Here is an 18,459-nt window from a genome sequence, read left to right as displayed (position 1 = left end):
AAATTGTTCAAGTAAGCAATCAACCCTGCAAATGAACCCTTAGTTGTTCAGACAAGGTGAGGACAAATACAGAAATTCTTCTCCCATCAAAGCCCAATGTTGCAATATTGCATTTCTCTAAAAACATACATAAACATTTTTTTTAACTCTTCAATTTCTGCATCAAATGCCTCCTACAACAACATCTGAAAGGTCAATTTTTTTTAGGTTTTTCTATATTTGGGTCTTACAGGGTTAAGGTGGCACTTGAAGTGTTTTCTGAGGTGGTACTTGGTGGAAAAAGTTTGAGAACCACTCACCTAGATATGTCAATCCCATTGTTTTTTTTATTCCAAATTAAAAAATAATTAAAAAGAGGTTTCACATTTGTTTTTAAAAAGTTATTTTCAATCAAATTAAGTCAATAATTAGTTTTTTTGGCAAACATGTAAACATACTTAGTGTGTGTATGTTTGGCAGTAGGATAGAAGGCCTTCAGGAGTTTAATAATAATAATAATAATAATAATAATAGTAGTAAAAATAATAATAATAATAATAATAGGTAATCTTAAAAACCGAAATTGTTTGTGCTTTTTCAGGTCATTGAAAGAAACAAAAGCAGCACTCACAAGACTATTCAACACAAGCTTAGTCCGTCTAATAAACGACACACTGCCCTCTGTTGGCTGACACTGGTATTGCAACGCCTGATCCCAGTTGACAACAAACTGGTTTGCAGCTCATCACTGATGCACTTTTTTTTTCCAGGTAATTACATTTAAAAAAAAAAAAGTACAAAGTTGACAACACATAATATAAATCAATATAATGCAAAAGGTAAGCTGTACTTTACCTGTATTTGTAACTTTAACTAAAGGCGTCTGATGTATTGCCTCAAATGTATCTGACTTTGTGGATTATTTCCAGTTGCTATGATAGTTTGTTTTTTGCTTTAATTGATCATTTATCATGAAATGACACATATTTATTTATTACGTACACAATTGCACTGTGTCAGTTGCGTGCTGCTGCTCTGACCTTTGGATTGTTTTGAGTCTTTCTATTTTAATGTTGGGAATTGTGTGGGCTATAACTACGTACGTATGAGGAGCGATCGCATGTGTGCATGGAACTGTTTTAGGTGGGAAGTTTTTTCATCTTTTTTTTTTATAGGCTCTCATCATAATCTAAAACAGGGGTGACCAAAGTGCGGCCCGCCACGTGTCGTTGAAATAAAATCAAACAAAAACAATGTAAAAAGAAGTAAGGTAGTGATAAAAAACATAACATGTTGATACTAATAACTCATAATCCTTTGCTTTGCCACTTATAACACAAGCTGACGCCAAGTTTTGTCGTTTGAATATTTCCTCTTTTTTTTAAATGAAATAAAAAATATATACAATAACGCCTGTATGTTTTGAATTTTTTAAATGTTCGTGGAAAAAATCTAGGCATCCCTAATTTAAAAATAAAATTAGTGGTACCTAGTTTTGGATGCCCAACTTTTTGTATAATTCAGATTTTTAGCAAATATTTGGTTTCCTATATCTTCTGGGTTATCGTTCATTTGTCATTATTATATCATTTGCATCGTTTCCAACAGATACAACAGAATTGTCTACAGAATGTGTTTGTAAGTGACGCCTCGTGAGTGTGCGGCACACTCACTGGCTGTATTGACACCGTGCTGATGCTGTTCGTGTTTCATAATGGCCCACTGCCATCAGCTGGATTTAAAAAGTCATTACATTTGACATGTAAATAAAAGAGTAAACAGGATAAGAACAATGACCTTATTTGACTCTTCAACAGGGGTCTTCTACATTTTCCAGGCCAAAGACTCCCAAACTGACAGAGAGACAGATACATATTTTAAAACATTTTATGGATCTTTGAGAGGAGATTTAAAGATCTTCAGAGAGGGGTCAGCAGATGCTGAAGTGCATAGTTCTAAGAGACTTTCTGCACAGTCAGTTGCTACAGAGCTCCAAACTTCATGTGACCTTCCTATTAGCCCACGTACAGTACGCAGAGAGCTTCATGGAATGGGTTTCCATTGCTGAGCAGCTGCATCTAAGCCATACATCACCAAGTCCAATGCAAAGCGTGGGATGCAGTGGTGTAAAGCACGTTACCAGTGGACTCTAGAGCAGTGGAGACGCCATCTCTGGAGTGATGAATTACACTTTTCCATCTGGCAATCTGATGGACGAGTCTGGGTTAGGAGAACGGTACATTTCAGACTGCATTCTGCCGAGTGTGAAATTCAGTGGAGGAGGAATTATGGTGTGGGGTTGTTTTCAGGCATGTGATTTGAACTTAATGAAAAAGACTGAAAAAAAAACTGGGGGTCTGGGGGCCACAGGTCCAGGGCTTTAAGAACACAGGTGCCCGGACCTGTGTTCTTAAATGTGTATTCCCCGTCTTCCATGTCGAGAGCGGTTTTGATTTGAGCTTACATGGTAAACAACTAAAATTAATGTTTTGGGCATTGTTTTATGCAGACGCATATATTTGTCCAAATGTGGCCAAGTAGACGCATTGTGGGTTTCCTGGACGTCGCTAAAAAAAAATCTAAAGAGAATCCCTCTGCCATCATCCACTAGTTTTTTAAATATATAAATCGCCCGCTTGAATATTCACTCTTCTCCTCTCCGACTCTCGTCGTCATTTCAGATATGTTGTGATTTCCCTTCCTGGTTTGATGACCCACCCTATCTTGCCTCATCATAGTAAACCACCAACCAATCATAGATGTTCTTATATGTAAACCAACCAATAATCAGTGATGATTGCTTCGCTACGTAGCTTCGATTTTTAAGTTAATTTTTTATGGAAAACCATAGTTTTTACCACTGGATTATCAAAAACTGTACTCCTTACGTAGTTGTTGGCAAGTGTGGCAAAGAGACGGATCAAGATTTTAACACACATTGTAGGTCGGAATAAACGAAGAAAAACGAAAACATTTTTTAAATATTTTTACAGAGATAAAAAAGACGGATTTCCGACTATAGACGGAAAAATCACATGCCTGTGTTTTTCAGGAGTTGGGCTGGCCCCTTAGTTCCAGTGAAAGAGTAACTTTGATTGCTCCAGGATACCAAAACACTTTGGACAATTCCATGCTCCCAACCTTGTGGGAACAGTTTTGGGCGGGCCCCTTCCTCTTCCAACATGACTGTGCACCAGTGCACAAAGCAAGGTCCATAAAGACATGGATGACAGAGTCTGGTGTGGATGAACTTGACTGGCCTGCATAGAGTCCTGACCTGAACCCGATAGAACACCTTTGGGATGAATTAGAGCGGAGACTGAGAGCCAGGCCTTCTCGACCAACATCAGTGTGTGACCTCACCAATGCGCTTTTGGAAGAATGGTCTAACATTTTTAAAAACACTCCGCAACCTTGTGGACAGCCTTCCCAGAAGAGTTGAAGCTGTAATAGCTGCAAAAGGTGGACTGGCATCATATTGAACCCTATGGGTTAGGAATGGGATGGCACTTCAAGTTCATATGTGAGTCAAGGCAGATGGCCAAATACTTTTGGCAATATAGTATATCTTAGCATATATTGGATTGGTTTTAACATATTCTACGCACACAATGTATGAGTGTTCCCATGCTTGCTCAAACCCTGGCCGAGTGTGAGAATACCCCAGAGAGGAACTCCCAGTGTGCGCTGAAAATGAATTCCTAAAGTTATGGTTAAAGTTATTTAAATCCTTATGTGCTCAAGTTGACTGCCAAGACAGTGTTGAGCATTAATTGTGTCAGCCTGGTCCATTTTTAAGGTTCTTTGAGGTATGACAAGCGTGAAAGTCATGTGTCCACCGGGTCAAATGAAGGGAGAATTAATTTCCTCATTTAATAACTGCCGATCTATCAAAGTGAAAATGGTTTGGTGGGTCAGTGACATGTCCAAGTATAAAAACTTGAAGTTTTTGGGGCAAATACGAAAAAGCCACACGCATAAAAATGTTAACATTTATTGCCATTTCTGAATACCCCGTTTGAAAGCAAAAGCATTCAGAGTATGCACAGAAATTTTACAATTATATATCGTTTCACAGAGGCAGTGAACACATACTGTATTACAATCTACAAAAATCTACTTTACAGAAATTTAAAATCCTAAATATCAAAAAGTACAGCTGCAGAAACGGGTGGAGAACTGCAACTGGAGACCGCTTTTGAAATCAGTCGTGTGACATCACGATACATAGAAAGCACACGTCATCTTTGTACTTACAGCTGGTTTTGGAAAGAACAACCAACAGACAAAACAAAAGTCTCCAAAATAACAGAACTTAAATCATATAAATTATGGTGGCTTCATGCGTCTACAAAATGTCTTTTTTTTTTTTACCCGCCAGAGGACATTTGTGATGTAGCCTGTGATCGCTAGGGTCAGTGGGTTTAGTTAGTAGTGTCAGGCAAGAATCCGGTTTCAATGATAGAACACTGTGGAAAAGGAGTGGGTATTGAAAACAAACATGTTTCTACATCCTGGTGGGGAAACGGGATCGCTGTGGTGGCACATGGGCTCAGGTCACTGCACAACTCCAGAGCCTTAAAAGGATGCTTCACCACGAAACAAACAGATGCTAACAGATGTGTGGCAGTTGTACGCACAACAAACCAATCCTGCCGTAAATGGAATGAGTGGCAATCCGAAATGAAACATGACCATCACAGCCCTCCAACAAGTCCCAGCTAACACAAAAGAAATAATTCCAGCTGTGAAAGAAGGCCGCTGAAACCAACTCCTCTTTAGAAAAACTTAAAAACAAGATAAGATCAAGATCAATAAGATATTCCAGTTAACAAGAAATGAAATATTTAACTGTTTGCTCACATCAATGCCAGGTAGCCATTTTGGAGGCGCGTCCAAAAGCTTGACGAGGTGTTTGTGTACGAGGTGACGTCCTCATTCCCAGCGACAGTCAAGCTGGATTCAAGGACAAGCTGGTTTGTGGTGTCCCGTGACTGCAGGACGCACTGCAGTCTAGTCCTGCTCCATGGGCTCCTCAGTGGTCTCCATGTCTACGACGGCACTTTCCATGGCGCTCTCTGTAGTGGGCTCGTTCGTGCTGCTGGAAGGAGCGGGAGCCACGTCTTCTCGGCCCGCTTCTACGCTTTCGTCTATGCTACAACTGCTGCTGTTGCTGCTGCTACTGCTGCTGACTGGGTCGCTGTTGCTCTCCTCGCTGTCTCCACTGGTCTCCGGGCTTTTGGCTGTGCATGCAGGCGCCTGCTGCTCCGTCTGATCCATGTCACTGCCCTCATGCATGGAACCGCACGCAAACTCGGCCTGATCCGCTTTCTGGTCTGAGACTGGACAGGGTTCCGCCGGAGTGCTGCTTGTTGGCTCTGTAACGGAAGTAGAATATCAAACGGTGTACTGACCGTCTTTGAAAGATGAAAACTCTGCACAGTAGCTTGTCAAAAAAACAAAATCATAGTTTGATGCAAACATTTTCCTTTGTATGGCAATTTTGACCTGTTTTTCTTGCACTACTATAGCTTAGTACCTGATATCTGCTGTAATATTGGCACAGATAAGAAATACTATGTCTCTAATAGCTATGCTGATGTTAAATAGCAGACAGCATCAACAAAGGATACATTGCGCTACAAACATGACACTACCGCTACTACTGTATGTCTGGAAGTTCATTCAATAAGCTCTGTGGATTGATGGAAGATGTTTTGAGTCCAAAGGAAAATACAGTTTGTGCCCTGATACCGCTTCAGATGAGGGTTGCTATTGTTATGTACAAGCTGGCAAGATGTGTGGAATACATATGTATTGCTAATCACTTTACTTTGACTTTCAATACACCTGCTTCATTCTCTTCCATCTTACTCGTATTTTGTTCTGGAGCCCCCAAAAAAGCGAGCATTCGCCGTTTCCTTAGCTACTTTTTTTTTGAATAAATCTGTTTCTTTTTTCTCCCATTGATGCACTTCAAAATGTTCATTTTATTTTATTTTGTGAAACAAATATACAGTCCTCTTTATTCTCTTCATTCCAAAAATGGGTGCTCCTAGATCAGGGGTCGGCAACCCGCGGCTCTAGAGCCGCATACGGCTCTTTAGCGCCGCCCTAGTGGCTCTCTGGAGCTTTTTCAGAAATGTATGAAAAGTGGAAAAAGATGAGGGGAAAACAATCTATTTTTTGTTTTAATATGGTTTCTGTAGGAGGACAAACATGACACAAATCTCCTTAGTTGTTATAAAGCACACTGTTTATATTAAACATGCTTCACTGATTCGAGTATTTGGCGAGCGCCGTTTTGTCCTACTAATTTTGGCGGTCCTTGAACTCGCCGTAGTTTGTTTACATGTATAACTTTCTCCGACTTTCTATTACCGGTACGTGTTTTATGCCACTTCTTTTTCTGTCTCATTTTGTCCACCAAACTTTTAAGGTTGTGCATGAAAGGTGACTTTTGTTGATGTTATTGACTTGTGTGGAGTGCTAATCAGACATATTTGGTCACTGCATGACTGCAAGCTAATCGATGCTAACATGCTATTTAGGCTAGCTATATGTACATATTGCATCATAATGCCTCATTTGTAGCTATATTTGAGCTCATTTAGTTTCTTTTAAGTCCTCTTAATTCAATTTATATCTCATGACACACTATCTGTATGTAATATGGCTTTTAATTTTTTGCGGCTCCAGACAGATTTTTTTTTGTATTTTTGGTCCAATATGGCTCTTTCAACATTTTGGGTTGCCGACCCCTGTCCTAGATGCTGCCGACGCCATTTTGATTGAATGGAATTCCGGATTTTTCCTGCACGTGCACAATACAAAGGGTTCACTCCTACAGCACACACCCACTTGAGAGCTGGTTTTAAAATCGCCATATAGGATGTAACAATATCAAATTTTATCGGTTGAATGTGCTCATAACGTATTGGGGGTGTCAAAAAATGTTTTATTTTCGAATGAGTCGCAATTCTCATTTGTAAGGATTCTTAATTGATTAAACATTTTTTAAATATTTTTTTAAATTGTCCTGTCTAGCCACACTTTGTTAAATGTTTGCGTAGAATTTTGTCAAGCATCAGTTTTCTTTTAGGTAATATAGAAATGTATCAGCTGTATATCTATTTTATGGTGCCAGTTTTATGTAGTTAATCAGAAAACTGGCACCTAAAGTTATTAAAAAAGTATAGATTTCGAGTCGAATCAAATCTGAATTGAATCATTTAACCGCAAAAATCAAATCGAATTAAATCGAATCGTGTGGTGCCCAAAGATTAACAGCCCTAGTACGTATACACACTGAAATATTTTAACCAATACTGAAAAAAATAACTGCAATAACACACAATTTACTTTTCTTGAACATTAAATATTGTTCTGGATTCTTAAAAGCCATGTTTTGGAGTGTTTAAATGTGTTTGTATTATTTTGTTATAATTTATGGTTTGAGTGTATTTTAATGAAAAAGGCCAAACGAGTGTTGCGCAACCGGTTAGTGACATCATGCATTTTCACTTCCTGTTGTCGACACTCCCATGTCATATTCTGCTGAGTATAGATCGATCACTCTGTGCTAAGAAAACAGCCAGTAGGTTTAATGTGCACAATTGACTATCTTAGTTGCTCAGACAGCAATCTTATACAGGTTTAGATTGGGGTGTGTCAGCCGTTTAAGTCTCTTGTATACATGTTAGCATTAAAAGGAGCTTGCCAGCCATTACCGTCCGTGCAAGTTTGCTTTTAGTAAATAAGCAGTTATTGCTCTGTGGGTTTATCAAAGTGCGTTTATCTATCACGGTTTTACGATTGCTTTAATTTAAAACAGTAATACCGTCGGGGGTTTTACTGTGTTTTATCATAAAATCTGTTTATCTTTACATCCCTACACCACAGCATATTTAACTACAAAACACACACCTTGGTCTTCGGCAGCTGTGGCACTGCTGGAAGCTTCATCATTCTTGAAACTATCTCTATCGTCGTCTTCCTCTTGGACCATGGCTTCTGCCTCTTTTGAGAGGCAAGTGGCATTTAAAGGCTTTGTCGTTCTCCCGTCCTGCTCGTCGTCCTCGTCATCATCTTCCTCGTCATCTTCCTCCTCGTCCTCCTCGTTACCAAATTTAAGTCTCTTCACCTCTGGCTGCTCAGATTCCATGTCCTCTTCTAGGTCTGACTGTTTGTTCTTTACCGAGCTTCCCAGTGAATCTCCCGAGGCGGAAACCTCACTGAAAGACAAAAGGTTAGGCAATAGCGGAGTGATTGCAGTGCATTTATTCAACCCAACCAAGCGGTGTTGTAAACGTTCTGACAGACCTTCCGGATATGTCTTTAGCACTTTCTTGCTCTGTTCTGAGGTCTTTGTTTTCTGTGCTGTCAGGTAGGCCATTCGCTGCAGGAGAGTTGTTGGCTAACGATAACTTTGGTCGGTTGAGCGGCCGTGGAGTACCTGGACCATTCACTTTTCTAATGATATCAAAATAACAAGAAAATAATGGCACAAAATTAGTTATGGTATGTTAAGATGATGTACATCATAAAAGAGTTCGGCATAAACCTCTCTGTGAAAGAAGTGTTCCCAGGAAGCATCACTCCATTCATTCTATTGACAGCACCGCATCCATTTTTCCTGCAAACAAAAAAGGTCATTCTAAATTAGTAACAATATTCAGTTTCACACCCATTGGATCAATAATGTTTCAATGACTATTCTTACTCTGATGTTGGATGAACACAGCTCACCACCATTACGTTCTGGATTTTAAAAAGAGGCATAATGAGACAGAGCCACTTTACAGTTATTATGACAAACATCAATGACATGCTTAGCACTAACCTTCTCCACACCTCGAAGAAACTTTTCAGTTCCTGTGTAGTTCCTCTTGGGTTCCGTGAGTAATTCACACAGACGCTGGATAGTGAAGGGTATTCTGAATGAAGGAAGAGAGGAGTACCATTGCTTTTTGAGTCAAAAAAATCCATTGTATACATTTGTTTACCGTCTTTGGATTTGCAGAAACCAATGACCATTTACCAGAATGGTATTTTCATTGAACATAAAATTATTATTGTTGTACATGGTGCTTAAGTTTTGTAAGCATGTCTATGGCTTGTAAGTCGTACCAACAATCCCTACTAAGGAACTGAGCATGCAACAGTGGGGGATTTTGCCAATTCATAAGTTCACCAATTAGTTATTACACTCCTGAGCGTATTGCTTACGTCATCACAACATCCGGTTTCGACAGCACTGTTCAGTGGTCAAAGTCTTTTTTTGGTGGCCTAATTTTCGGTGCATCAATAGTCAATAGTGCACAAATAATAGCAGGGTTTCCCCTAAATGTTAACGATCGTGGAGCAGCGCCATGGAAAGATTACTGCCGCCACACCTTCAAAATAAGTTGGGTTTGTTTGTTTTACATGAAAACACTTACCACGAAACAACATTTCAGTGATATATTGTATGAATGGATACACCGTATATAGTCCATTATTTACGTACTATTGGCAATGATACTGTGGAGGGGGCGTGGCCTGCGGGCCTGCAGCGAAACGGGGTGTGCCAGGATCGGCCTAGAAGTCAGCGACAAGTGCGTAGATGATTCACCTGGGCCTTGTTATCTAATCACCTGTCACTCTGTATAAGCAGCAAACCGGGAGGAGAGAGGTTGTTGGAGCTGGAGCAAGAGCGCGAGTGAGAGCGAGAGACCAACAGACTCATGCTGAAAAACAACCTGAGAACATTATTGAAAAACTAAAACTGTATTTGAACCATGAAACGGGCTCGTCTGGAGATGCTTGGTGGTCAAGAGGACCCACTGGAAGAGAGCTTCCACAAACACGTTTGAAAAAATGGTCAAATATAATAAAAACGGTCATTCCTTTATTTTGAAAAAAAAATGTGAACTGAATTATATTTATATAGCGCTTTTATCTGGTTACTCAAAGCGCTTTACATTGTGAAACCCGTTATCTACGTTACATTTAAACCAGTGTGAGTGGCACTCGGAGAAGGTGAGTAAAGTGTCTTGCCCAAGGACGCGACGACGGTGACTAGGATGGCGGAAGCGGGGATCGAACCTGGAACCCTCAGGTTGCTGGCACGACCGCTCTACCAACCGAGCCACGCCTGCATCTAAATCGCCTGTCAGAAGCGCACCAGTAGCTGGTCCCTTCCAGTTTTCTCCCACATTAAAAAATATGTATGTTAGCTTCATTGGAGACTGCAAATTGTCCATAGTTATGAATGTTACTGTGAATGATTGCCTATCTATGCCCTGCGATTGGCCATGCTAATTTGAGCTAGCTTGTCTTTGATGTAGTCCATAGGCCAATCAACCTATCTATCCATCCATCCATTTTCTACCTATCCAGTTTATTCCAAATTATAATATTAATCTAACGTGATTCCTAAATCTATGTGCACTTCATGTGTATATATATATATGTGCTTTCTGTAGTGTGGTTAGTTTTAAAGCGACTTAATTGTGAAGAATATCAACAGAACCCCTAAAGTTATTTTTTTCTAATCTAACTCAAAGAACTGTTTACATATTTGGCAAACGAGATTGAAATATTCAAGGAGGGCAGAATAAAGTGTAACCTTTTACAATAAGCAGCAATTACAACTGCATTGAACCAAGAGAGCACAGTGCATTTTCTTATGAGGATTTTTTTGTTGGGTGGTGGGGGGGGGGATCTATTCATGGTTAGCTTACCGCAGGGGTCGCACTCTTATAGTTTCACGCTGCCTTGCAATACCAAGGAAATTGACAATAGACATAAACAGATCAATTTTTGGTGACGAGTCACGCTACAACTCTGCTACGTTATGAATGTGCATGACCAATCATACCGTAAAAGTGAATTGAAGTTGGGCGCAGATCTGAGCGTTGACTAGGAATATACAGTACAGGCTAAAAGTTTGGACACACCTTCTCATTCAATGTGTTTTCTTTATTTTCATCACTATTTGCATTGTAGATTGTCACTGAAGGCATCAAAAACATGAATGAACACATGTGGAGTTATGTACTTAACAAAAAAAGGTGAAATAACTGAAAACATGTTTTATATTCTAGTTTCTTCAAAATAACCACCCGTTGCTCTGATTTCTGCTTTGCACACTCTTGGCATTCTCTCGCTGAGCTTCAAGAAGTAGTCACCTGAAATGGTTTTTACTTCACAGGTGTCATAGTTTCAATGCCTTCAGTGACAATCTACAATGTATATAAGTCATGAAAATAAAGAAAACGCATTGAAATGAGAAGGTTTCCAAACTTTTGGCCTGTACTGTGTATATCGTTAGGATTTAATCGATACCAATATCAATATTTTTAATCGGTACCATAAGTCATTTGTGTAAATAAAGAAAATCTTTTTTTTTTTAATTAGTATTTTTATTAGCACAATAGGTTGTGCACCAGCAACATCGTGATGTAACTTCTCACAGCAGGAAAGTATTTTATCAAAATCTGCTTTTTTAGGTCTTAACCAAGTCAGCATGTGTGTGCATATGCAAGGTGCACTGCAGTTGTTTTGTCGTCATCTCATAAAGACCACACATAACTGTGTTTCTATTCAATACAATTACACTTAATATGTCCATTAATCAATTTTTATCACTTGTCCCTATAACATTTAATATATTGATAACAAAATAATCAATAATAAATTAATAAAATACTAATGTATGGTAATAATGTTCATTCACAGACCTTTGACATGATATAAAATATAAATCAATTAGCACTTCAGGTGGGTATGAATTTTGTAACAATAGGACTTTCTATTCTTGTTTATGTTGCACACGGACCTATTTGAGTGACACACCGGAAGCCATTATTGACAGCCACTGAAATATGTGTCTGTGTTGTGCGTGAACAATATAAATAATGAGACCCAGTGATTATATAAAATATTCTTTGTTGAGTGGATTAATGTTGGCCTGTGGATTACTAGCTCGCTTAGAGGACGATGGGGTTGATAAAACGCGCCTTAGCAGGGGTTGTGAGTTAAGTGGCATTTACTTCAAACTGATTCTTACTCTTTATTAGCGTGCGTGACTTTGGGGACTGGGAGGAAATATTGTTGTGTTGCAAACTTTTGTTTGGTGTTGCTTCTTTATATGTGATTATTCCAAGCTGATCACCGTACCTGTGCGTAGTAGTGGCACTTGAACTGAATGTGATAGCGTGTGATAATTACAACAGTCAGCTGGATAAAAACAAATATATATGTATACACAGATTGCCGTATCATTAGAGCAGAATCTTAACGGTCTTCCTAGACCAACCCAATTAGGAACCAGTACCGTATTTTTCGGACTACAGGGCGCACTTAAAATCCTTTCATTTTCTCAAAATTCAATAGTAAGCCTTATAACTTAATGTACGAAATAATTTTGGTTGTGCTTACCAACCTCGAAGCTATTTTATTTGGTACATGGTGAAATAAGTGTGACCAGTAGATGGCAGACACACACAAGAGATACGTGTAGACTGCAGTATGACTCAAGTAAACAACACCAAAATGTTATATGTTCCATTGAAAATATAGAACATTACACACAGCGCTCAAAAATCTATCAAAATGTTTTAGCTGTTATTGATTTAAGTAAAGTCTGAATGTCATTAAAACAGTTAGCTCCATCTTTTGACACTTCTTCCACTCCCGTCCACGCTACACCGATACAACAAAGATGACGAAAAAAAAACGCTGCCGAAGGTGAGCCACGTAAATAAGACCGCCCACAAAACGGCGCATCCTGAAGCGACTGTCAGAAAGCGGCTTGAAGATGATCTGTAAAACATAATCTATGCAGGATTTTGACCAAAAAAACACTATTTCGTGTTATGTAGACCACAAGGAAGTGTTTTACATTTAGAAAAAAATCAAATAAAAATGACCCCTTTTAATGCGCTCTATAATCCGGTGCGCCTTTTGTATGAAAATAGACCTGACTAGACCCGCTCATCAACAGTGCACCTTACAATCTGGTGCGCCCTAATACGGTACCAAAAAATACCGGTACACGGTCTACATCCCTAGCGTTGACACTGGCCAAAATGTGCTAGACTGTAGGGTTGTAAGCATTGTCACTAGAGATGTCTGATAATATCAGTCAATAAATGCTTTAAAATGTAATATCGGAAATTATCGGTATCGGTTTCAAAAAGTAAAATGTATGACTTTTAAAAACGCCTCTGTACGGAGTGGTACACGGACGTAAGGAGAAGTACAGAGCAGTTGCGTCTCCCAGTCATACTTGCCAACCCTCCCGATTTTCCCGGGAGACTCCCGAATTTCAGTGCCCCTCGCCAAAATCTCCCGGGGCAACCATTCTCCCGATTTCCACCCAGACAACAATATCGGGGGCGTGCCTTCAAGGCACTGCATTTGCGTGCCGGCCCAATCACATAATATCTACGGCTTTTCACACACACACACACACACACACACACACACACACACACACACACACACACACACACACACACACACACACACACACACACACACACACACAAAGTGAATGCCAATCATACTTGGTCAACAGCCATACAGGTCAGACTGAGGGTGGCCATATAAACAACTTTAACGCTGTTACAAATATCCGCCACACTATGAACCCACACCAAACAAGAATGACAAACACATTTCGGGAGAACATCCGCACCGTAACACAACATAAACACAACAGAAGAAATACCCAGAACCCCTGGCAGCACTAACTCTTCCGGGACGCTACAATATACACTCCCGCTACCACCCAACCTCCTCATGCTCTCTCAGGGAGAGCATGTCCCAAATTCCAAGCTGCTGTTTTGAGGCATGTTAGAAACAATAATGCACTTTGTGACTTCAATAATAAATATGGCAGTGCCATGTTGGCATTTTCTTCCATAACTTGAGTTGATTTATTTTGGAAAAGCTTGTTACATTGTCTAATGCATCCAGCGGGGCATCACAACAAAATTAGGCATAATAATGTGTTAATACCACGACTGTATATATCGGTAATTAAGAGTTGTACAATATCGGAAATCGGCAAAAAAGCCATAATCGGACATCTCTAATTGTCACCATAGGCTAGTGTGAGTACAACCTTCAGTACCCACCCATTATATCCGTTGACAATCTTCAGGATTCTCTCTTTCATGTCTTCAAATGGAACTGCCTCCACGTTGGGATTGGCAGGACCTCTTTGCTCAGGAGCCGAGTCTCTGAAATCATCCATGACCTTCTCCAATTTAAAAAGAAAGTAGTCCTTAAACTGAGACCACTGGACCCTAAAGGACATAGTAAAAAAAAACAGATTAAGACAAAACAGATTACCAGGCACAAAAACCTATAGAAGGGTATTTATTTAGCATGTCATGTTAACCCTTACATGGTTTCTCCTGTCTTGGCGACGTGGCTTAAAAACTGCTCCAGGATGGGACATGGCTCCCTTTTAGTTTTCTTGTCAAAGTCTGGAGGAAAGACAAGGACATTTTTAGTCCAGTGTTTTTCAACCTTTTTTGAGCCAAGGCACATTTTTTGCGTTGAAAAAATGCGGAGGCACACCACTAGCAGAAATCACTAAAAAACAAAACTCAGTTGACAGTAAGAAGTCGTTGTCGCAAATTTTGGATATGACTTTAAACCATAACCAACCAAGCATCACTATAGCTCTTGCCTCAAAGCAGGTGTACTGTATCAATATAGCTCTCGTCTCAAAGTAGGTGTACTGTCACCACCTGTCACATCACGCCCTGACTTATTTTGTATTTTTTGCTGTTTTCCTGTGTGTGGTGTTTTAGTTCTTGTCTTACGCTCCTATTTTTTTGGTATTTTCCTGTAGCAGTTTCAGGTCTTCCTTTGAGCGATATTTCCCGCATCTACTTTGTTTTAACAATCAAGAATATTTCAGTTGTTTTTATCCTTCTTTGTGGGGACATCGTTGATTGTCATGTCATGTTCGGATGTACATTGTGGACGACGTCTTTGCTCCACAGTGGTGATGGGTCCGGCAACACCGATGCATCGGCGCATGCGTCGAGCTCATAGAGCAAAACCCTGTGTCGGTGCGCGTACTGCTTTTAGAAAGTCACGTGACCGATCATGAGCTGTTTCGGTCACGTGACCGATATGCGAACTGTGTCGCACTGACGCCTCCTCTGTGCCCTGTGAGCGGGTCTTTTCTACAGCCGGAGAAATAATAACTAAGAAGAGAAATCGTCTAAAATTTAATTTGTTGGAAAAACTGTTTTATTTTTAAATAAAAATGTGTAAAAAAATGTTTTTTAATTCCCAGTCCAGAAGCATCTTCATTCACAACACATTCTCTTAAATTTCCATGTTATGATACATGTTCACATTATTTATTGACTTTATCTAAAATAGATAAAAATATATTTTTATTTAAATGAAGACATGAAATAATCCTAATTGAAATACTATGACTTGGTTTATATTATTGTATATACTAGGTCATAAAATCAGTGTCAGTTGAGTCGGTCCATAGGTTGCCTGTAGGGATTTTTAATGTCCAGCAGATAACAGTATTTAGTGACACAGTATCAATACAGTTTTGCAATGTGTCGAAACGCTTCATGACGCCTCATCAACCCATCACTACTCCACAGTAAGTCTTTGCTGTCGTCCAGCATTCTGTTTTTGTTTACTTTGTAGCCACTTAGGTTTTAGTTTCGTTCTGCATAGCCTTCCCTAAACGACACTGCATTTTCTTAGGGGCACTCACCTTTTGTTTATTTTTGGTTTAAGCATTAGATACGACGACAAACCCTTGTCGTCTCACACAACGTGTTCCCGACATCTACAAAGCAATTAATTACCGGCTCCCACCTACTGATATGGAAGAGTATTACACGGTTACGCTGCCGAGCTCTAGACAGCACCGACACACAACATCGGCACATAATTTGCAGATTATAATTAGTGGTTGGCAGTAGGGCTGGGCGATATTTCGATCTGCGCGATATATCACGGGTTTGTCTCTGTGCGATATAGAAAATTACTATATCGTGATATCGGAGTATACGTTCTCATGCCGTTGCTTTTAGCTGCTGGCATTACACGACAGGCTCTTCCCACTCTTTCTTGTGTGTCCTTCTCACAGACAGCAAGCGCAGCTTCTACATACGTCACATACTGTCACGACATACGTCACATACGTATACGCCCTCGCGGAGCAGAGAGGTAGCAGCATGGCTAACGTTAGCTGTGATGCTAGCGGTAATATGAACGAAAGAAGGTGCGAATCTGGTAACAAATGAAGGAATAATTAATTCCCCCAAAAAACAGCAGGGGGTCCATCGTCTGGCGGTGGTTTGGCTTCAAGTGGGAACATGTCGTACAGACAACCTTAATTTGTCAAGTGTGGGGCGAAAGCGTTGCTATAAAAAGTAGCATTGCTGCTAATATGTAGCATCATTTGAAAAGTCACCTGCTAGAGAATCAAGAGTGCTTACTCCGCACGTCAACATCTCGGTTCGGTGTCACACGCCCAGACCATCAAAATGCCGAGGCAAACATTTACACATCAACACCGTATGAAAAAAATAGTGATTTTTTTAGTTGTGATTTCCTTCTCTGCATGAAAGTTTTAAAGTAGCATATATTAATGCAGTATGAAGAAGAATGTTTTAATTAGAGATGCCGATAAATGCCTTAAAATGTAATATCGGCCGTTATCGGTATCGGGTTTTTTATTATTGGTATCGTTTTTTTGGGGGTTTTTTATAAAATCAACATAAAAAACACAAGATACACTTACAATTATTGCACCAACCCAAAAAACCTCCCTCTCCCATTTACACTCATTCACACAAAAGGGTTGTTTCTTTCTGCTATTAATATTCTGGTTCCTACATTATATATCAATATAGATCAATACAGTCTGCAAGGGATACAGTCCGTAAGCACACACGATTGTGCGTGCTGCTGGTCCACTAACAGTACTAACTTTTAACAGTTAATTTTACTAATTTTCATTAATTACTAGTTTCTATGTAACTGTTCTTATATTGTTTTACTTTCTTTTTTATTCAAGAAAATGTTTTTAATTTATTTATTTATATAAGCCACAACGACATCCTCGGTACAGAGCCCACATAAGGGCAAGGAAAAACTCACCCCAGTGGGACGTCGATGTGAATGACTATGAGAAACCTTGGAGAGGACCGCATATGTGGGTAACCCCACATATTATTATTTTATTTTATTAATATTTTAAAAAAGGACCTTATCTTCACCATACCTGGTTGTCCAAATTAGGCATAATAATGTGTTAATTCCACGACTGTATACGTCAGTATCGGTTGATATCGGTATCGGTAATTAAAGAGTTGGACAATATCGAAGTATCGGATATCTGCAAAAAGCCATTATCGGACATCTCTAGATTTAATGTAGACACATACAATCATCATACTGCTGTGATTATATGCATCAAGTGTTCATTCAAGGCTAAGACAAAATATCGATATGTATATCGTGTATCGCGATATGGCCTTAAAATATCGCGATATTTAAAAAAAAGGCCATATCGACCAGCCCCAGTTGGCAAAAAATATTTTTAACCCAAATATGTGAAATTACATAATCTCCCAAGGCACACCCGACTGTATCTCACGGCACATAGTGTGCCGCGGCACAGTGGTTGAAAAACACGGTTGTAGTCAATAAGCACGGACGTCAGTTACATAAAGCTCAATGAAAATGTCCTTCAATGGCCGGTTATAATGAACCTATTACGAAACACCTAAACCGATAGTGTTCTTATGTACAAACAACGTAACTAAAACTAGTTTGTGTGCCACCAACTACCATTTCTTCTAGAAATATGTATTTTGTAGTGCCCTAAAAGAGAAATTAATTATGCTAGCTCACTAGCTGAAGTTGAGTGTTCATTAGCCGTCGACACTGTTGAGTAACTTCATCTTGACTTTGCCTCTCAGCCAGCAAGTTATTGCTTTTTGTGAAGTAAAGAGCTTAAAAAAAATAAAAATGGCTAAGTCTATAGTTAGCTGTCCTATTTAGTCGTCAGAGAGCCAACCATTTCCTCGAAGTGTTAGCTAGTGACGAGCTAGCCTGCTAGCCGACGACATTAGCGTGCGCGTTTAGCTCACGCTATCCTTCAATTTCGGGAACAAACAAAAACAAAACATGAAGGCACGACTCACTCGGATGGTAGCAAATGTATGAAATGAACGGTGCTGACCTCTGAGCGCCTCTTGAAGCGAGTCAATTTCCATCACGCCGTCGCCCTCTTGTCAGTCCAGTGGCGGTGATAGGCAGACTGGCGGCTAGCTGCTAATGCTAAAGCTAATGCTAATGCTAAGCTACCAGCTAGCAGGCAGAGGAGGAAGGAGCATGTTAATATGGCGCCCACACTCACTGCCTGGGAACCACAGACGGCGAACAAGAAGGAGCAAGAGAAGTAAGAACTATAGTCAGAAATGACTAAAC

The 18,459-nt window shown here is 39.7% G+C and overlaps 1 protein-coding gene and 1 long non-coding RNA gene across 2 annotated transcripts in view; one reads left to right on the top strand and one right to left on the bottom strand.

Moving 5' to 3' along the window:
* Positions 1-3,959: 3,959 nt before the first annotated feature.
* ppp4r2b (protein phosphatase 4, regulatory subunit 2b) lies at positions 3,960-18,399 on the bottom strand. The gene is made up of 9 exons (XM_061923956.1): positions 18,212-18,399; positions 14,378-14,459; positions 14,106-14,276; positions 8,822-8,915; positions 8,702-8,739; positions 8,543-8,614; positions 8,302-8,451; positions 7,906-8,213; positions 3,960-5,357 (listed from the first exon to the last, which is right to left on the bottom strand). The coding sequence occupies exons 1-9, from the start codon at positions 18,243-18,245 to the stop codon at positions 4,993-4,995; spliced, it is 1,314 nt and encodes a 437-aa protein (XP_061779940.1). The 5' UTR covers positions 18,246-18,399; the 3' UTR covers positions 3,960-4,992.
* The window catches only part of LOC133571010 (uncharacterized), a 56,698-nt gene continuing 56,246 nt past the window's right edge, over positions 18,008-18,459 (top strand). Inside the window, exon 1 of the long non-coding RNA XR_009810263.1 lies at positions 18,008-18,430. This is a non-coding gene — a long non-coding RNA (uncharacterized lncRNA). The remainder of the gene's footprint in view (positions 18,431-18,459) is intronic.

Source organism: Nerophis lumbriciformis, linkage group LG28 (assembly GCF_033978685.3).
Source record: "Nerophis lumbriciformis linkage group LG28, RoL_Nlum_v2.1, whole genome shotgun sequence".
In the NCBI taxonomy this organism is placed as follows: Eukaryota; Metazoa; Chordata; class Actinopteri; order Syngnathiformes; family Syngnathidae; genus Nerophis; species Nerophis lumbriciformis.
Note: the sequence above shows the minus strand (reverse complement) of the source record. Positions and strands in the feature narration are given on the sequence as shown.

What these genes read in the sequence shown, in the direction of transcription:
- ppp4r2b (XM_061923956.1), bottom strand. Translation starts at nt 18,245, where the DNA reads ATGGAAATTGACTCGCTTCAAGAGGCGCTCAGAG. An exon ending in TGTGTTCATCCAACATCAGA is followed by an intron (nt 8,615 to 8,701) that starts GTAAGAATAGTC and finishes TTTTGTTTGCAG; the next exon opens with GAAAAATGGATGCGGTGCTG. An exon ending in GCTAAAGACATATCCGGAAG is followed by an intron (nt 8,214 to 8,301) that starts GTCTGTCAGAAC and finishes TTTGTCTTTCAG; the next exon opens with TGAGGTTTCCGCCTCGGGAG.